Below are 16,289 nucleotides of genomic sequence, written 5' to 3'. Positions count from 1 at the left end.
TTCAAAGGCTGCTCAGTTTCCAAGTGAGTTTCCTAGTAAGGATACAGGGGCTGTTTCTGACATGAACTCAGGGGTAGGCTCTCTGATTATCTCCTCCTGTGAGGTGCAGCCTTGCCAGGCCACAGAGGAAGATGATACAGCCAGCCTTGAAGAGACCTAATAAGCTAGGGTCAGATAGAAGGGAAGAAGGTCCTCCCCTATCAGGGGAATAGGGAAAGGACATAGAGACAGATGAGGGAGAGTGGGTGGAACTGGGAGGAGACAAGTGAGGTTGCTTCAGTGAGGTTACAAAATGAAAAGATTGCAATAAATAAATAAATTATATATATATGTAAAGGCCTAGCCAAGTGGATGATTTTACATTGTCACAGTCCACTCTTGGAAACAATAATCAGAAGAAGGGAACTGATTTAAGCATCATGGGGCAAATTGGTAATGAGACAAAATAATCTAGAACATTCCTATCTTTATTTTATCTGACCATTACTGTAACAGAGACTGTCCTTTTTTCTCGTATAGTTTGTCCCACTCATGTCTTTGCGAGGCATCATTCTAGGAACAATTTTTTGTTTATCTTATATTGCCTTATAAAATATTTGTTTTCCCCCTCAGACTAAAGTAGCATGAGAGACATACAAAGAGTAGCCTTCTTTATATCAGGAGACCGATTTAGCCTTTAGGGAACAATGATCTCTCCCTGAGAACATTTCCTAACATCTGTGAGTAATAGCTAAAGGCTGATTGGTCTCCAGGAGTTGATTGGTAATACATGACCAATAATTATTTTATATAATATTTAGTAGATAAATATTTAGTAATATTTAGTAGATAGATATACATCCTCCAAAGTAAAACTAGTAACCCAGTGCAGAGAAACATTTGGTTCCAATAGATTAGGAGCAAGGATAAGAGATGTTATGGCAGCAGGGTGCAGTGGTACACACCTGTAATCCCAGCACTTTGGGAGGCATAGGCAAGCAGATCTCCATGAGTTTGAGATCTAGCTTTGTAGGCCAGCCTGGTCTACAAAGCAAGTCCAAGACAGCCAAGGCTACATAGTTAAACCCTGAGTCAGAAAAAAAAAGAAATATATTGGCCAATTATATATGAGTAAATACTGTGTGTGTGTGTGTAACCATGAATAGCCATGATCTGTATGTGGACCCAATCGGTGGTCTTCTTCAATCTTATGGCAAAAACTAGTTTTGTGACCATTGTGGAAAGACATAAAATGTCCTGCTGGTGCACTACTAGATATCTATTGCCTTTGTGTCATCTGCTCTGACAGCTGTGTTATCACTGAAGGAAATTAAATTGGGCTGTCACGGTTTTCTGTTAGACAAAACCACACTGATTACAATCCAGTGGACTATATCACCAGCCAGAGATAGTGACTGAAGACTGAGACTATGACGGTTTGCCCCTGTATTTTATATGCTCCTGGATAATTTGACCCTGATGTAATAATCAGGGTTGTCTTCACTGTCTGAGAGAGAGTGACATGGGTGTTTTGAGTTTTTAATATAGATACAGTTTTCAAAGTTTTGTTTTATACATTCCCATACATTTATTATTTTTCTAGTTTTCCTCTCCATGCTTGCATCAGGAATCACTAGATCTGATACCACTCATGGGTGCTGATGCATACCGCCGGATAATGAAGCCAGATGGCCCTGAAAACTTAGATTTCCCTCCACATAGAAAATACTTACCTGCTTAAAACCCATTCATTTGTCCAGACCCTAAACTTGTAATATCTGTTACATTTTACTTTCCCAGACTGAAAATAAAACTTTATTTTTGGGTCCAATACTCCATATAATCTCCTATCTCATCCCCTCAAAAATTGCATCAACCAAGATAAAAGGGATTATGTTTTCTCTAGAAAATTCTGCCTTTATATTATCAAAATGTGTTGTTTATCAGAAATTTTGGTTGAGCTGTACTGTTTTATATGACTCCTGTCTTTTATAAGAATGGGCACTTCATAGAAATCTTTCCTCTTAAAAACCTGCAAAGGAAAGATACAGTCTAATTATCATGATTAGTATTTATTACAATGTTTATAAAAATGAGAAATAAATTGGCATGTCTTTCAAGTGATATAATGATGGTTTATTATTATATGTTGGATATTGATATGAAAAGCTAGTTATAAAAGTGGTAGTACAATAATATATATGTATATGTGTGTGTGTACTTGTGTGGTGTGTCTGTATGTGTCTGTATGCATGTATGCACATGTGTGTGTGTGGGTGTCTGTGTGTGTCTGTGCATGTACTCTCATGCATGCATGCTTGTGTGTATGTGTAGACCAGAGGTCATTGTTGAGTGTCTTCCTCAGTTGCCCTTCATCCTATTTTGTTTTTTTGAGACAAGCTTTCTTGCAGAACCTGGAGCTCACTCACCCAGCTAGAATGGTTTTCCAGAAAGCCAAGTGCCCACTGGTGCTCCCAAAGATCTGAGGTTACAAGCACTTCCAACCATTGTCTGCTTCTTTATGTGGTTTCTTGGAGATCAAATTCACACCCTCATGCTTTCACAGAAAGTACTTTATATAGCAATCCTTCCCCTCGACCCTGTAGTTTTTATGTACATGTATTTATTTTAACTGAAGAAGAAGCATAAATGTAAAAGCACACATGTAAATAACCTGTATAATATATAATGATCCAGTCATGCTAAACTCTCGAAGTAATTTCTTCACTCAATTTCCTAAAAATTTCCCGATGTATGGTATTTTTATATGTTGAAGATTTTTGTTGTTGGTTTTATTTAACACATGATTTTTGTGCTTTCACCTCCGAATGCTATGGCTGTAATGTTATGGGACATATTAAATAATGATGATTAGACATGCAACAGATCTTCTATATGAAAGAGGTTTATTAGGTAGATATGAAGAGAGGGAAAATAGGGAGAGAGGACATGGTGGGGGGAAGAGAGAAAGAGAGGGAAAGAGAAAGAAGGGAGTGGTCCAATAAAGAAAGGGGAGAAGGCCAAGAGACCAAGAGAAAAGAGGCCAGGAGCAAGAGAAACCGAGAAAGGACCAAGAGAGAGACCATGTGGCCTGCTGATCCCTTTAAGGGGCAAGGTAACCATGCCTTCCAGGTGTGGCCACCTGAGACACATGATGACATCATAAGTTGCTAGGCAACCCAGAAGCAGGTTTGGCTCCAAAATCCTAACAATAGCTACAGGGAAATGTCACCACATTGGGCTTGAAGCAAGATCAAACTGTTCTATCTCATTGCTTTTAGTATTACACCATTATTATCTAGAATAGAAATGTGTTTTATAATTAGGTAAAACAACTCTTTGAATGTATTTTCAAAGTGAGTTTTTTGTGCATATATATATAAATTATCAAACAATTTTGTTAGGAATGTATGATTATAAGCAATACCTGCTGCATAATTCAGCTTGTTCAACTTTTTGTTTCGTTTTGTTTTTCTTTTTCCCAGACAGGGTTTCTCTGTGTAGCCCTGGCTGTCCTGTGCTGGCTTTGTAGACCAGGCTATTCTGGAACTCACAGAGATCTGCCTGCTTCTGCATTCTGAGTGCTGGGATTAAAGGCATGCACTGCCACGCATTTAAAATGTTGTTCAACATTTTAAAAATTTATTTATTCACTTTACATCCTGATGGTGGCCCCTCTCTCTACTCCTGGTCCTACCTCCTTCCTCTTCCCCCATTACTTCTACCCCCACCCCCACAAACCCCAGTTCATCAAGTCGCATCAGGACTAAGCATGTCCTCTTACCTTGTGGCCTGGTAAGGCAGCCCTTCCGGGAAGTAGTGACCATCTAGTAGAGAATAAACATAGTACAATTCACAGGCCCAAACTTTGGGTAAAAAGTAGCAAGGGGACCCAAAGGAAGATGATTAAATCTCACCCAGAAGGGGAAATAGGATAGACAGTGGAAGTGGTTGAAAAGAGAGAACAAGGTAGGAGAGGGAACCCAGCGAGAGATGAGGACAGAGATCAGACCTAAGGAGAGTTGGAGAAAGGAGCCAGGGCGCCTACCAAGAGAAAAGAAACTTTGGATGAGGCATCTCTATGACAAACTGGAGACCTAGGACAGTAGAGGCTCCAGGGAGGATATGGCGCTGACTAGCTTAGACTCCTTCTAACTAGACAGGACTCTTAGTGGAGGGAGGGGAACAGTAACTGACCCACAAAAACTTCAATCCAAATTTAACCTTGCCTACAAGATGTGCAGGGATAAAGACAGATTGAGGGAAATCTAACCAAAGCTTGGCCCAACCCGAGACCTAGGGAAGAGAGCCAACCCCTGACACTATAAATGATATTCTGCTATGTTCCCAGACTGGAGCCTAGCATAGTTGTCCTCTGAGAGTCTGTATCCAGCAACAGCTCCAAACACATGGGAGACTCACAGACAGACATTGGGTAAAGAGCAGGTAGTCTTATGGAAAAGTGGGGGGTATGGAAAGGAGGAACTGGAGGTGACAGAAGCTCCACAAGAAGACAAACAGAGTCAACTGAATAGGACACAGAGGGGTTTGTGAAGGCTGAAGCACCAATCAAGGACCATGCATAGACTGGAACAAGGCCTCCTACACATATGTAGTAGATAGAGAGCTCAGGCTTCATGTGGGTTTCCTAGTAAGGGGAGAAGAGGCAGTCTCTAACATGGACTTGGTTGTTCAAATTTTTTTTAACTTTTTTTAAAGATTTATTTATTTATTATGTATACAATGCATATTTGCATGTACACCTGCGCTCCAGAAGAGGGCACCAGATTTCGTTTCAGATGGTTGTGAGCCGACATGTGATTGCTAGGAATTGAACTCAGGACCTCTGGAAGAATAGCCAGTGCTCTTAACCTCTGAGCCAATATCCAGCCTGGTTGTTCAACTTTTTAAAAACAGATGTTTCTCTCCTCTCACAAAATACTAGTCAATGCCAAAACAAATAAACTCTCAACCATACATACTTAAATTTAAATCTACACACTGAACGATTTTACAGTTAATTTTCCACACACAAATGTGTCTGCCAGAAAGCTCTGAAACAGAGGATAATTTAAATAAACTGTCTGATAAAATTGACAAAAATATAAAAGGAAATTGTGCAGTGAAGAGGGAAAATATATCTCTGAAGGATCATGTTTCAGAGTTAGCTAACAAAGATGATGGAAACTAGAAAATTCAGTAAAGTTGTGGAGCTTATTTTGAAGGCCATTTTATTCTTTCACATCTTCCTCTTGTTTACAATTTTATGTCCTTTTGTCCTTCTTTCAGCCAGCCATTTTTATGTTTTCCCCATCGTAAATGGAGTCTCAGTGGATGTTTCCCATGTGCTAGAACAATCTTATTTAGAATGTTGTCTCAGAACTACCATGCACTCCAAAACCTTGATTCCTTTGTGTTGAAAATGTTTTGAATCCCTTTAAAATGAAGACCAAAAATTAAATGGACATTCCTATCTGTGTTGAAAACAAAACAGATCTCTTAACGCTTGGCCTCCATTTCTTAAGGAAAGTAAAGGCAGCTTAAGAAATGGCAACTAATGGTACACACAACACAACGTGTCTACCTTTGTTTCCTTCAATCGCATTACCAAGCTGCCTCATCTACATCATTTTGTACCCTTCGTGGTTTGGAGTTTACAACTTTGTCTATTTTCTTTCTTTTCATCCTTCCTTCCTTTCCTCCTTTCCTTTTTGATTCTTCTCTTATATATTATATCCCAACCACAAGTTCCCGTCCCTCATACTCTCCAAGATGGGTGGGTACCCATCTAGTCCTCCCCCTTTTCTCTCCTCTCCTCCCAAGCCTTCCTTCTTCTCTCTCCTCCACCTACTTCTCCATTCCTCTTTAGAACAGGGCAGGGCTACCACAAATATCAACCAGACATGGAAGATCAAGTTGCAGTTAAGACTAGGCATCTCCTCTCCTATTAAGTATGGACAAGACAACACAGTAGAGCAAAGGGTCCTCAAAACAGGCAGTAGTCAGCGACATCTCCTGCTCCCCTGTTAGGAGTCTTAGAAGACCAAGTTACACAACTGTAACATATGTACAGAGAGCCCTGGTCAGTCTCATGCAGGCTCTCCGGTTGTCAGTTCAGTCACTGTGTTAGTCCCTAATAGCCAGGTTAGTTGATACTGTGGATTTTCTTATGATGACCTTGTCCCCTCTGGCTTCTGCACTTTTTCCTCCCCTCTTTTGTGGGATTGCCCCAGCTCCCCCTAATGTTTGGCTGTGGGGCTCTGCATCTATTTACATCAGTTGCTGGAGGAAGCCTCTCTGATAATGATTACGCCAGTCTCTTGTATACAAGTATAGCATAATTATGTTTTAGAAATAATTCCATTTACTTTATTTTAAAGTTCATGTTTGGTACTATTCTAGGTCTCTGAACTATCCAGCCTTTGGTTTATGATCCTCCAGGCAGTGTCAGGGATGGCCTCTCTCTTGTCACATGTGTCTCAATTGGACCAGTCATTGTTTGACTGCTCCCACAATTTTTACATCAACTTTATCTCAGCACATGTTGCAAAAGGTTTTGTTGCTGGGTTGGTGTCCCATTTCCTCTACTGGAAGTCCTTCCTGGTTGTAGGAAATGACCACTTTAGATTTCACATCCTCCCTTACTAGAAGTCTTAGCTAGGCTTACCCTCATGGATTCCTGGGAATTTCTATTACATGAGATTTCTAGCTCATGCCTGAGATGACCCTCAATTCCAGTTCTCTCTCCTCAAACTCTCTTCTTCCATTATTCCCCCCCCCCCACACGAACCCTCCTATTCCTGGCCCAATCCCCCACCCCCAGTCCACCTGCTATATCTATTTTATTTCTCCTTTCAGGGAGATTCATGCATCCTCACTTGAGCCCTCCTTGTTATTTAGCCTCTCTGGGTCTGTGGATTGTAGCACAATCACCCTTTTACTTTACAGCTAATATCCACTTATAAGTAAAAAAAAATATCAATGTTTATCTTTCTGGCCCTGGGTAACCTGACTCAATAATTTTTTTCTAGTTATATCTATTTGCTTGCAAATTTCATGATGTCATTTGTTTTTTGAACAGCTGAATAACACGCCATTGAATAAATGTACCACATTTCCTTTATTAATTCTGTGGTCAAGGCACATCTAAGTTGTTTCTGGCTATTATTAATAAAGCTGCTGTGAGGATTTTTGAGCAAGTGTCTATGTGGTACAATGGAGCATCCTTTGGGCATATGCCTAGGGGTAGTATAACTGGGTCTTGAGGCAGATCAGTTCCCAATTTTCTGAGGAACTGCCATATTGATTTCCAAAGTGTCTGTACAAGTTTACGCTCCCACCAGCAATACAGGAATGTTTCCGTTGCTCCATGTCCATCCTTGCCAGCATGAGCTGTCACTTGTGTTTTTGATCTTTGTCATTTTGACAGGTGTAAGATGGAATCTCAGAGACATTTTGATTTGCGATTAAGGATGTTGAATATTCCTTTAAGTGCTTCTAGGGCATTTGAGATTCTTGTTGATAATTCATTGTTTAGATCTGTACCCCATTTTAAAAATTGTATTATTTGGTTTGTTGATGTTTAGTTTTATTTGATTGATTGCTTTCTTTTTGGCGTTTTGAGACAGTCAGGATTTCTCTGACTGCCATGGCCTCTCTGACCAGCCTGGCCTCAAATTCACAGAGATCTGACTGCCTCTGCCTCCTGAGTGATGGGATTAAATGTATGTGCCAGCAGGTTCTATGATATCTAGTTTCTTGGGTTCTTTGTATATTTTGGAAATTAGCCTGTTATCAGATGTGAAGTTGGTGAAAATCTGTTCCTACTATGTAGATTATTTTGTATTATTGACAGTATCCTTTGCCTCACAGAAGCTTGTTAGCTTCATGAGATATCATTTATTGACAGTTTTAGTGCCTGCACTATTAGTGTTCTGTTCAAAACTTTTCCCATGCCACTGTGTTCAGTGCTATTCTCCACTTCTCTTCTATCAGATTAAGTGTATCTGGGTTTATGTTGATGTCTCTGATCCACTTAGACTTGAGGTTTCTGTAGGATGAAATGCATGGATCTGTTTGCATTCTTCTACATGCAGACATCCAGTTAGACCAGCACCATTTGTTGATGATGTTTTTTTTTTTCCTTCAATTGTATATTTATGGCTTCTTTGTTAATCTTACCAATCCATGAGCATGGGAAATCTTTCCAACTTCTGATATCTTCTTCAGTTTCTTTTTTTTTTTTTTCTAGGGAAATACCCTAGAACTCATTGGTACAGGGGAAAACTTCCTGAACAGAACACCAACAGCACAGGCTCTAAGAGCAACAACCAATAAATGGGACCTCATGAAACTGAAAAGCTTCAGTTTCTTTCTTCAAAGACTTGAAGTTCTTGTCAAACAGGTCTTTCACTTACATGGTTAGAGATTTCTATTTTTCAAGATGACCTCACCTTTTCATTCTCACTGTAACTTTTCTATATGACTTACATTTTGTTCTTCCAACAATTTAAATGTAATCAGTGATGACATTGTTCTGTAAAAAAATAAATAAATAACTGTGGTGAAAAGCTTAAGAGGTCATTATCAAGGCTATATGTAGAAATGACAAATAGTTCTTTCCAGATTATACACTGGAAGTAGTTACATTCAAGAAAGATAATTCTATCTTTTGTTTTATAAATGCAAACTGAGGGGCTAGAGAGGTTAAGAGTACTGGCTGTTCTTCTAGAGGATCTAGGTTCGAGTCCCAACACCCTCCTGATGGCTCGCAACTGAATAACTCTAGTTCCAGGGCATCCGTCACCTTCTCTGGCTACTGCAGGCACCAAGCACACACTGTGGTTCATAAACATAGATAAAATGTCCATACACATAAAAAAAAGAAATGCAAACGGAACAAATATTGACTGATCCATTGATCTTGTCTGTCTACAAGGCAGATGTTGTAACTCCAACTCAGACATAAAAACCAGTGTATAAGAAAGTGTTCCAGAAAAAGAAAACTTTGTTATTCTTCGTTAGACAGTAAAGTCTTCACTACTAATCTTCCCTAATCTAATACATTCAGAATATGACTCAATCTCTTCCTACATCAAGATTCTTGCTATTGTTATTCCCACCTGTCAAGAAAAAGAACACTACCACAATTTAAAGCTAAATGTGTAGCAAGCTGTACATAATTAAATACTGGTCAGCTAGATGGGCTCTGGCCAGGTCCACTTGCTGGGATCCCAGAAGATAGCCCTGAATCATGCTTTGCTGAGATGAAAAAGACAAAAGCCACAATTCACCACAGTTCTCATCAGATCCATCAGGACTCAGCATAAATCTTGATGTATTTCCTGCTAATGTACCTCCCACACATGTAGATTAAGCACTTGTAGTGCAGATGGGTCAAACAAACAGCACAAACAGAAATGTACTCTTAGCTACAAACAGAACTCTTAACCTGCAAGGCATATTTTTTTTCCTATTTTGTTCTCATACTATCTGACATATTAGGACAATATACCATCCTGGAATCAGGCCTTAGATTCATTGTTAACTATCTTGAAGAAAAAAATATACTCATATTTTTCAAAGTCTTCATGAAGCTTCTTAAGATACAACTCATATCTCAGTATTCTAATGGATAAAAGAACAAGTGCTGCCCTAACAGTCATTGCATTTAGGTCAGTGTCAGCACATTGATAATGAGTTCCCCACAAAGGCCTTAATTAATGAGTGGACTTGATTGAAAGGTGTCTCGTTTTACTAAACTTTATAACAATTACTTTTTAGAATTCTAAACCTAGAAAGTAAATGTTAGATTGCTTTTTCTTTGTCGTGACAGTTATCTCCATCATGATCATACTTTCCTTTTTTTCTGAAATCATAATAGTTACATTAAATGAATACATGCTCAAACATACTTTAAAGTATAGTTTGTTTCATTGTTTTCATTGTCAGTAATATTTTACTCCAGAAAGTTTTAGATACCTAATTTGAAGATCAAAACAAAATTCTGTGCGGTAAAGGAACAGAGACAGCTTCTTGTCATTTAGGAAGGGATCAGAACATCTTTTCAATTATCAAAACCTAACTTCGGTTCTAGGAGCTCTGGTAATCACTTTTGCCCCCCCCCCCCCCACCGTGGGCACCAGGCATGTACATAGCACACATACATATAAGGACTCAAACATGAACATAAAATAACTCTTTCCAAAAAGTACCATAATTTACCATTATACTTTCACCTGAGAGAATACAGTTTCACTCATTACACACCCTGCCTCAAACTAACACTTTAGCAAGTTTCCAAATAATCAGTTTAGTAGACTAGGTAAAAAACAGTGAAGCATTCTTTGATAACTTAACAGTCTTTAAAATATATTAAATATAAATGTATCCTGAAGCTACAAGAATCTGCATAAATAGTATTTTTTTAATTTTTATTTTTTATATTAATCACAGGTTATTTACATTGTATCCTAGCCATAGTCCCCTCCTTCATTCCCTCCCAATCCCACCCTCCCTCATCTCCTCCCTGTCCCTTTCTGAGTCCACTGCTAATGGGAGGTCCTCCTCCCCTTCCATATGACCCTAGTATCTTCAGGACTAGCTGCCATGTCCTCCCCTGTGGCCTAGCAAGACTGTTCCTCCCTCGGGGTGGGGGTGGGGGCAAAGGGTTCAGTCGTTGAGTTCATGTCAGAAATAGTTCCTGTTCCCCTTACTAGGAAACCCACTTGGATACTGAGCTACCATGGGCTACATCAGAGCAGGGGTTCTAGGTTATATCCATACATGGTCCTTGGTTGAAGATACAGTCTCACAGAGGGCCCCGTGCCCAGATATATTTTGTCCTTTTGGAGCTCCTGTCCTCTCTAGGTCATACTAACTCCCCCTTCTTTCATATGACTCCCTGCACTCTGCTGAAAGTTTGGTCATGAGTCTCTGCATCTGTTTTGATACACTGCTAGGTAGAGTTTTTTAGAGGCTCTCTGCGGTCGGCTTCTGTCTTGTTACTCGTTTTCTCCTACTTTCCCTGTCCATCCCATTTGTCGTTCCAAGTGAGGATTGGTCATCTTACTCCGGGTCCTCTTCCTAGAAATAGTATTTTTTAAGTAATAGTTAATGGGTATGTACAGTGTTAAAACAGTTATCTCCTTTGGCACTCCTAACAGATCCCTGACTTAATTGTGCATAATCTATAAAATGGACAGGATGGGGTAAGAATTATAATGGGTGCAATAGCTGCTTCAGAAATGTGTCTTAATATCTCTTAAAACTGTATATACATGAAGGAAGTAGGTTAATAAGTAACGTTTGAAGGCAAAACCTCAGAAACTTAGACAAATTTTATCTAATTAATAAGGACCAATTTATAATTATCATAATATTAAATAATAAGAACATTTAATTTTACTTCCAAAACCCATAAAGGCACGTATCATCCATTTTTTGTTATGTATATTTGATGCTTGAAAGGTTAGGGAGGAATGATGCCTTTGGATTGCTGAAGAGAAAGGAAAAGAGCATCTTCTGTAGAACGTGGATAAGACTGGAGAAGAATAAGTTCCAACTTGAGCATGCTACTGTACACAGAGAGCTTTGAAAACTTCAGTGTTCTGCAACTATACAATGATCTTTCATGTTTATGCCTATTCTGATTTTATGAATCTCAAGACTTGCGTCCCTTAGAAGGCAAGTTTATGGCAAATTAATAAAACAAAAAAGTACTTCATGAGCTAGCAGCCATTGCTTTACCTGATTGAAACTGGCTCCAATAAACTTTTATTACAGTAAATTATCTCCACTCTTACAGAGTTGATAAAACACTCAGAGTAAAATAGAGTTGCTAAGGAATAATAATATTTAAAGAGCATATGAATTCAAATAATCCTTGAAATATTGGAAATGGCAAGGTAGGTAAAACAAACAAGTTAGACAAAAATCTGTAAACTAAAAAAAAATGGGTATTGCATTTCAAGTGAGCAATACACTTACAATGAACATAGATTAAGTAAATAATCTTATTTTATTAACTTGGATTGAAAGTGAGTGTGCAGAATTCTTCTAAGAGCAAAACTAAAATGTAAGCTCACATAAATATATGAGTTTGCACTGAGTTCAATAATTCCTCTCAAGGAATACAGACATTATGATTATAAACAACTACTTTTCAAAATACTTCATTTGCTTTTATTTGTGATTAACTTTTGAAACGGGTGAATTTTTATTTTATTGTGCTACGATATGGCAATGTATGCGAACTCAGTTATTCGAGCGTAAGCTTTGCATTTGATTTTGGTCTTTACTTTCTTTTTTGATAATAAGGTACAATATTTTGTTTACTTGATTGTAGACAAAAGGTTCTCAAACCATGACAGCCTCTGGTACCCAGAAAAAAGTGAAGAGAACACTGCCAAATCCCCCTCCTGAGGAGGCATCCACGGGAACACAGTCAACTTACAGCACAATGGGCACTGCTTCTCGGAGAAGGATGTGCAGAACCAATACCATGGCTCGAGCCAAGATTCTCCAGGACATAGACCGAGAGCTTGACCTGGTAGAAAGGGAGTCTGCCAAGCTTAGAAAGAAGCAAGCAGAACTTGATGAAGAAGAAAAGGAGATTGACGCCAAGCTACGGTACCTGGAGATGGGAATTAACCGGAGGAAAGAAGCATTGTTGAAGGAGAGAGAAAAGAGAGAGCGTGCCTACCTGCAGGGGGTAGCTGAGGATCGGGATTACATGTCCGACAGCGAAGTCAGTAGCACCAGACCAAGTCGAATAGAAAGCCAGCATGGCATCGAGCGACCAAGAACAGCTCCTCAAACTGAATTCAGCCAGTTCATCCCTCCACAAACCCAAACAGAAGCTCAGTTAGTGCCCCCTACAAGTCCTTACACACAGTACCAGTACTCCTCACCCGCTCTTCCCACCCAAGCACCCACCCCGTATACCCAACAATCTCATTTTCAACAGCAAACATTGTACCATCAGCAGGTTTCACCCTATCAGACTCAACCAACCTTCCAAGCTGTAGCAACAATGTCCTTCACACCCCAAGCTCAACCCACCCCCACACCACAACCATCTTATCAATTACCATCACAGATGATGGTCATACAACAGAAGCCTCGGCAAACAACACTGTATTTGGAGCCCAAGATAACTTCTAACTATGAAGTGATTCGAAACCAACCCCTGATGATCGCTCCTGTTTCTACTGATAATACATACGCTGTTTCCCATCTTGGGAGTAAGTACAATAGCTTAGACTTGAGAATTGGTTTGGAGGAAAGAAGCAGCATGGCAAGCAGTCCAATATCAACCATATCTGCAGACTCTTTCTATGCAGATATTGACCACCACACTTCAAGGAATTATGTCCTAATAGATGACATTGGGGAGATTACCAAAGGGACAGCATCATTGAGCACTGCGTTTAGTCTTCATGAAAAGGATCTGTCCAAAACAGATCGTCTCCTTAGAACCACAGAGACACGTAGGTCTCAAGAAGTGACAGATTTCCTAGCACCTTTGCAGACGTCCTCCAGATTGCATAGCTATGTGAAAGCAGAGGAGGACCCGATGGAGGATCCTTATGAGTTAAAGCTTCTGAAACAGCAGATTAAGCAAGAATTCCGTAGAGGCACGGAGAGCCTAGATCACCTTGCTGGCCTTTCACATTATTACCATGCCGACACTAGCTATAGACACTTTCCTAAGTCTGAAAAATACAGCATCAGTAGACTCACCCTTGAAAAGCAAGCAGCCAAACAATTACCAGCAGCCATCCTTTACCAAAAGCAATCAAAGCATAAGAAATCATTAATTGACCCTAAAATGTCAAAGTTTTCACCTATTCAAGAAAGTAGAGACCTTGAACCTGATTATCCCAGTTATATGAGTTCTAGTACTTCATCTATTGGTGGTATTTCTTCTAGGGCAAGGCTTCTTCAAGATGATATCACATTTGGCCTCAGAAAAAATATTACAGATCAACAAAAATTTATGGGCTCCTCACTTGGGTCAGGACTGGGCACATTAGGAAATACCATCCGGTCAGCTCTACAGGATGAAGCAGATAAGCCATACAGCAGTGGGAGCAGGTCCAGGCCTTCCTCTAGGCCTTCCTCTGTCTATGGGCTTGATTTATCAATTAAGAGGGATTCTTCCAGCTCATCACTGAGACTGAAAGCTCAAGAGGCCGAAGCTCTGGATGTCTCCTTTGGCCATTCATCATCTTCTGCCAGAACTAAGCCCACCAGTTTACCAATCAGCCAGAGTAGAGGAAGAATACCAATTGTGGCCCAGAATTCAGAAGAAGAAAGTCCACTAAGTCCCGTTGGCCAACCAATGGGAATGGCCAGGGCTGCAGCTGGCCCCTTGCCCCCCATATCTGCAGACACAAGGGATCAGTTTGGATCAAGTCACTCATTGCCTGAAGTTCAGCAACACATGAGAGAAGAGTCACGGACACGGGGTTATGACCGTGACATAGCATTCATCATGGATGACTTCCAACATGCTATGTCTGACAGTGAAGGTAAATGGGGCCTCCAACTACCTTGTTATTCTCAAAACTCAAACTCTTATCTTTCTGCATGTTTAATTTTTTTTTCTCCAAGGATGTATTCCATCTTTCTTGGTGAAATTTGTGCATGTTTATTTCAGTTTTATATCTTGGATGTGTATTTCTTGTGCGTAGATTCGGTGGCATGTTTTTCTTTGATTATTTTTAATTTATTATTTTACTCTGTTTCTTGATTGTTGGCCTAATTTGTTTTGTGTCTGATTTTTAAACAATTATTGCATACTTCTATCAATAAAATATGGTCATCCTTATATCACATAACTGTATGTTTTTTTGCACTTAAAATATATTTATTTAATTTTAATAAAATCATTAAGGATTAGAACCGTAGTAATATTTTGTAATGGAGATGATTGTCTACAAGATCAGAGGTTATTCTCTTTGGGGGAGCATTTATAATAGCTTGATTTTAGCATAACAGAATTTTATCATCATCATTAGATAAATTTGTTTCATCTCCCTTTATTATAAAGACTATTACTAAAAAATTTGTACATTTGGTGTTATGCATTTGAAAATTTAATTCTAACTGAGGTATTGAAAATAATTTTCAGTATATATAAAACATTCCATTTAAAACTGAAAAATATATATATACTGCTTTTGAAAGTGTACCTGTTTGGAGTCTAATCCTTTGATATTTCACTACCTTTCCTTCAGTAATATAATCTATTACAAAAATCATATGATATATGCATATATATGTAATTTACTTTATTAATTTTTTTTTTTATGTAGAATCATTCTGTAGTCCATGCTGTCCTGGAACTCACTATACAGGCTAGGTTCAGATTTATGATGATCCTCCAATGCCAGGCTCTTAAGGAGTTGTGTCAAAGGCAGGAGCCATTGTACCCAACTTGTTTATTGGTTTGTGTTTTACATTTGTTGGGTTGAAGTCCTGGAAATACAACATTTCTAAATTATTAAAATATTATTATTTCATTTTTTTGAATTCTCAAAAATACAAACTGATGTGACTATTCTCCCATTTAAATCTTTCTCAGTAAAGCGTCACATGAAAATGTGTCTTCATGAAAAGCATTTTCTTTTTTGTTTTGTATGTAGACAAAGATATGATTTTAAAAGATGAAATGTAGGATGTTTTCTGAACTGAAAAGGTTTGTGGACCTGAAGCAAATGAATTGTTTCCTTTGATTCTGAAAATTCTGAAAACAAAGTTTCGTTCTACCCTGTTTTTTTCTTGTTTCAAGCTGATTGGTTGACCATTTTTATTGACAGTTTGTTAATTAAGTAAAACTTTCATTTGTGTATATTTGTATTAGGCCAGTATTTGAATTAATCTACTTGCCTTCCAGAAATTATGACATTATGTGGAAACAGCGGTTCTTTTAGTGTAGTACATGTTTTATATTCATTTTGTACATGTGGAATGACCATGAAAAAGAATAAGAAGTCATTCAATGGCCATATTTATAAAAATAAAAATAAAACTCTTGGGATTATAGAACATATCAATTCCTAAATGATTTGTGCACCTAGATGACAATTAATTAGAAAAATTTACAAGTAGTTTTTAACTTGATTTTAGACATGTAATTTTTATAACTAGTCCAAAATGTGGCACTTATTTGATTCTGTACATATATAATTAACTGATTTTTTTTTTTGTCTAAGTTTGGTGTATAGCAATAGTTACCAATAACTAAATCTTTATTTTGATGAAATATATATGTATATCATATATATGAGTATAAGATAACATGT

At 38.5% G+C, this 16,289-nt stretch overlaps 1 protein-coding gene across 6 annotated transcripts in view; it reads left to right on the top strand.

The window, feature by feature from the left end:
• Positions 1-16,289, top strand: part of Pclo (piccolo presynaptic cytomatrix protein) — a 321,060-nt gene that overhangs the window by 182,187 nt on the left and 122,584 nt on the right. For all 6 annotated transcript variants that reach the window (XM_060373892.1, XM_060373895.1, XM_060373894.1 and 3 more), the window contains exon 7: positions 12,326-14,513. In XM_060373892.1, coding sequence (XP_060229875.1) covers positions 12,326-14,513 — 2,188 coding nt within the window. The remainder of the gene's footprint in view (positions 1-12,325; positions 14,514-16,289) is intronic.

Source organism: Meriones unguiculatus, chromosome 21 (genome assembly GCF_030254825.1).
Source record: "Meriones unguiculatus strain TT.TT164.6M chromosome 21, Bangor_MerUng_6.1, whole genome shotgun sequence".
Classification (NCBI taxonomy): domain Eukaryota; kingdom Metazoa; phylum Chordata; class Mammalia; order Rodentia; family Muridae; genus Meriones; species Meriones unguiculatus.
Note: the sequence above shows the minus strand (reverse complement) of the source record. Positions and strands in the feature narration are given on the sequence as shown.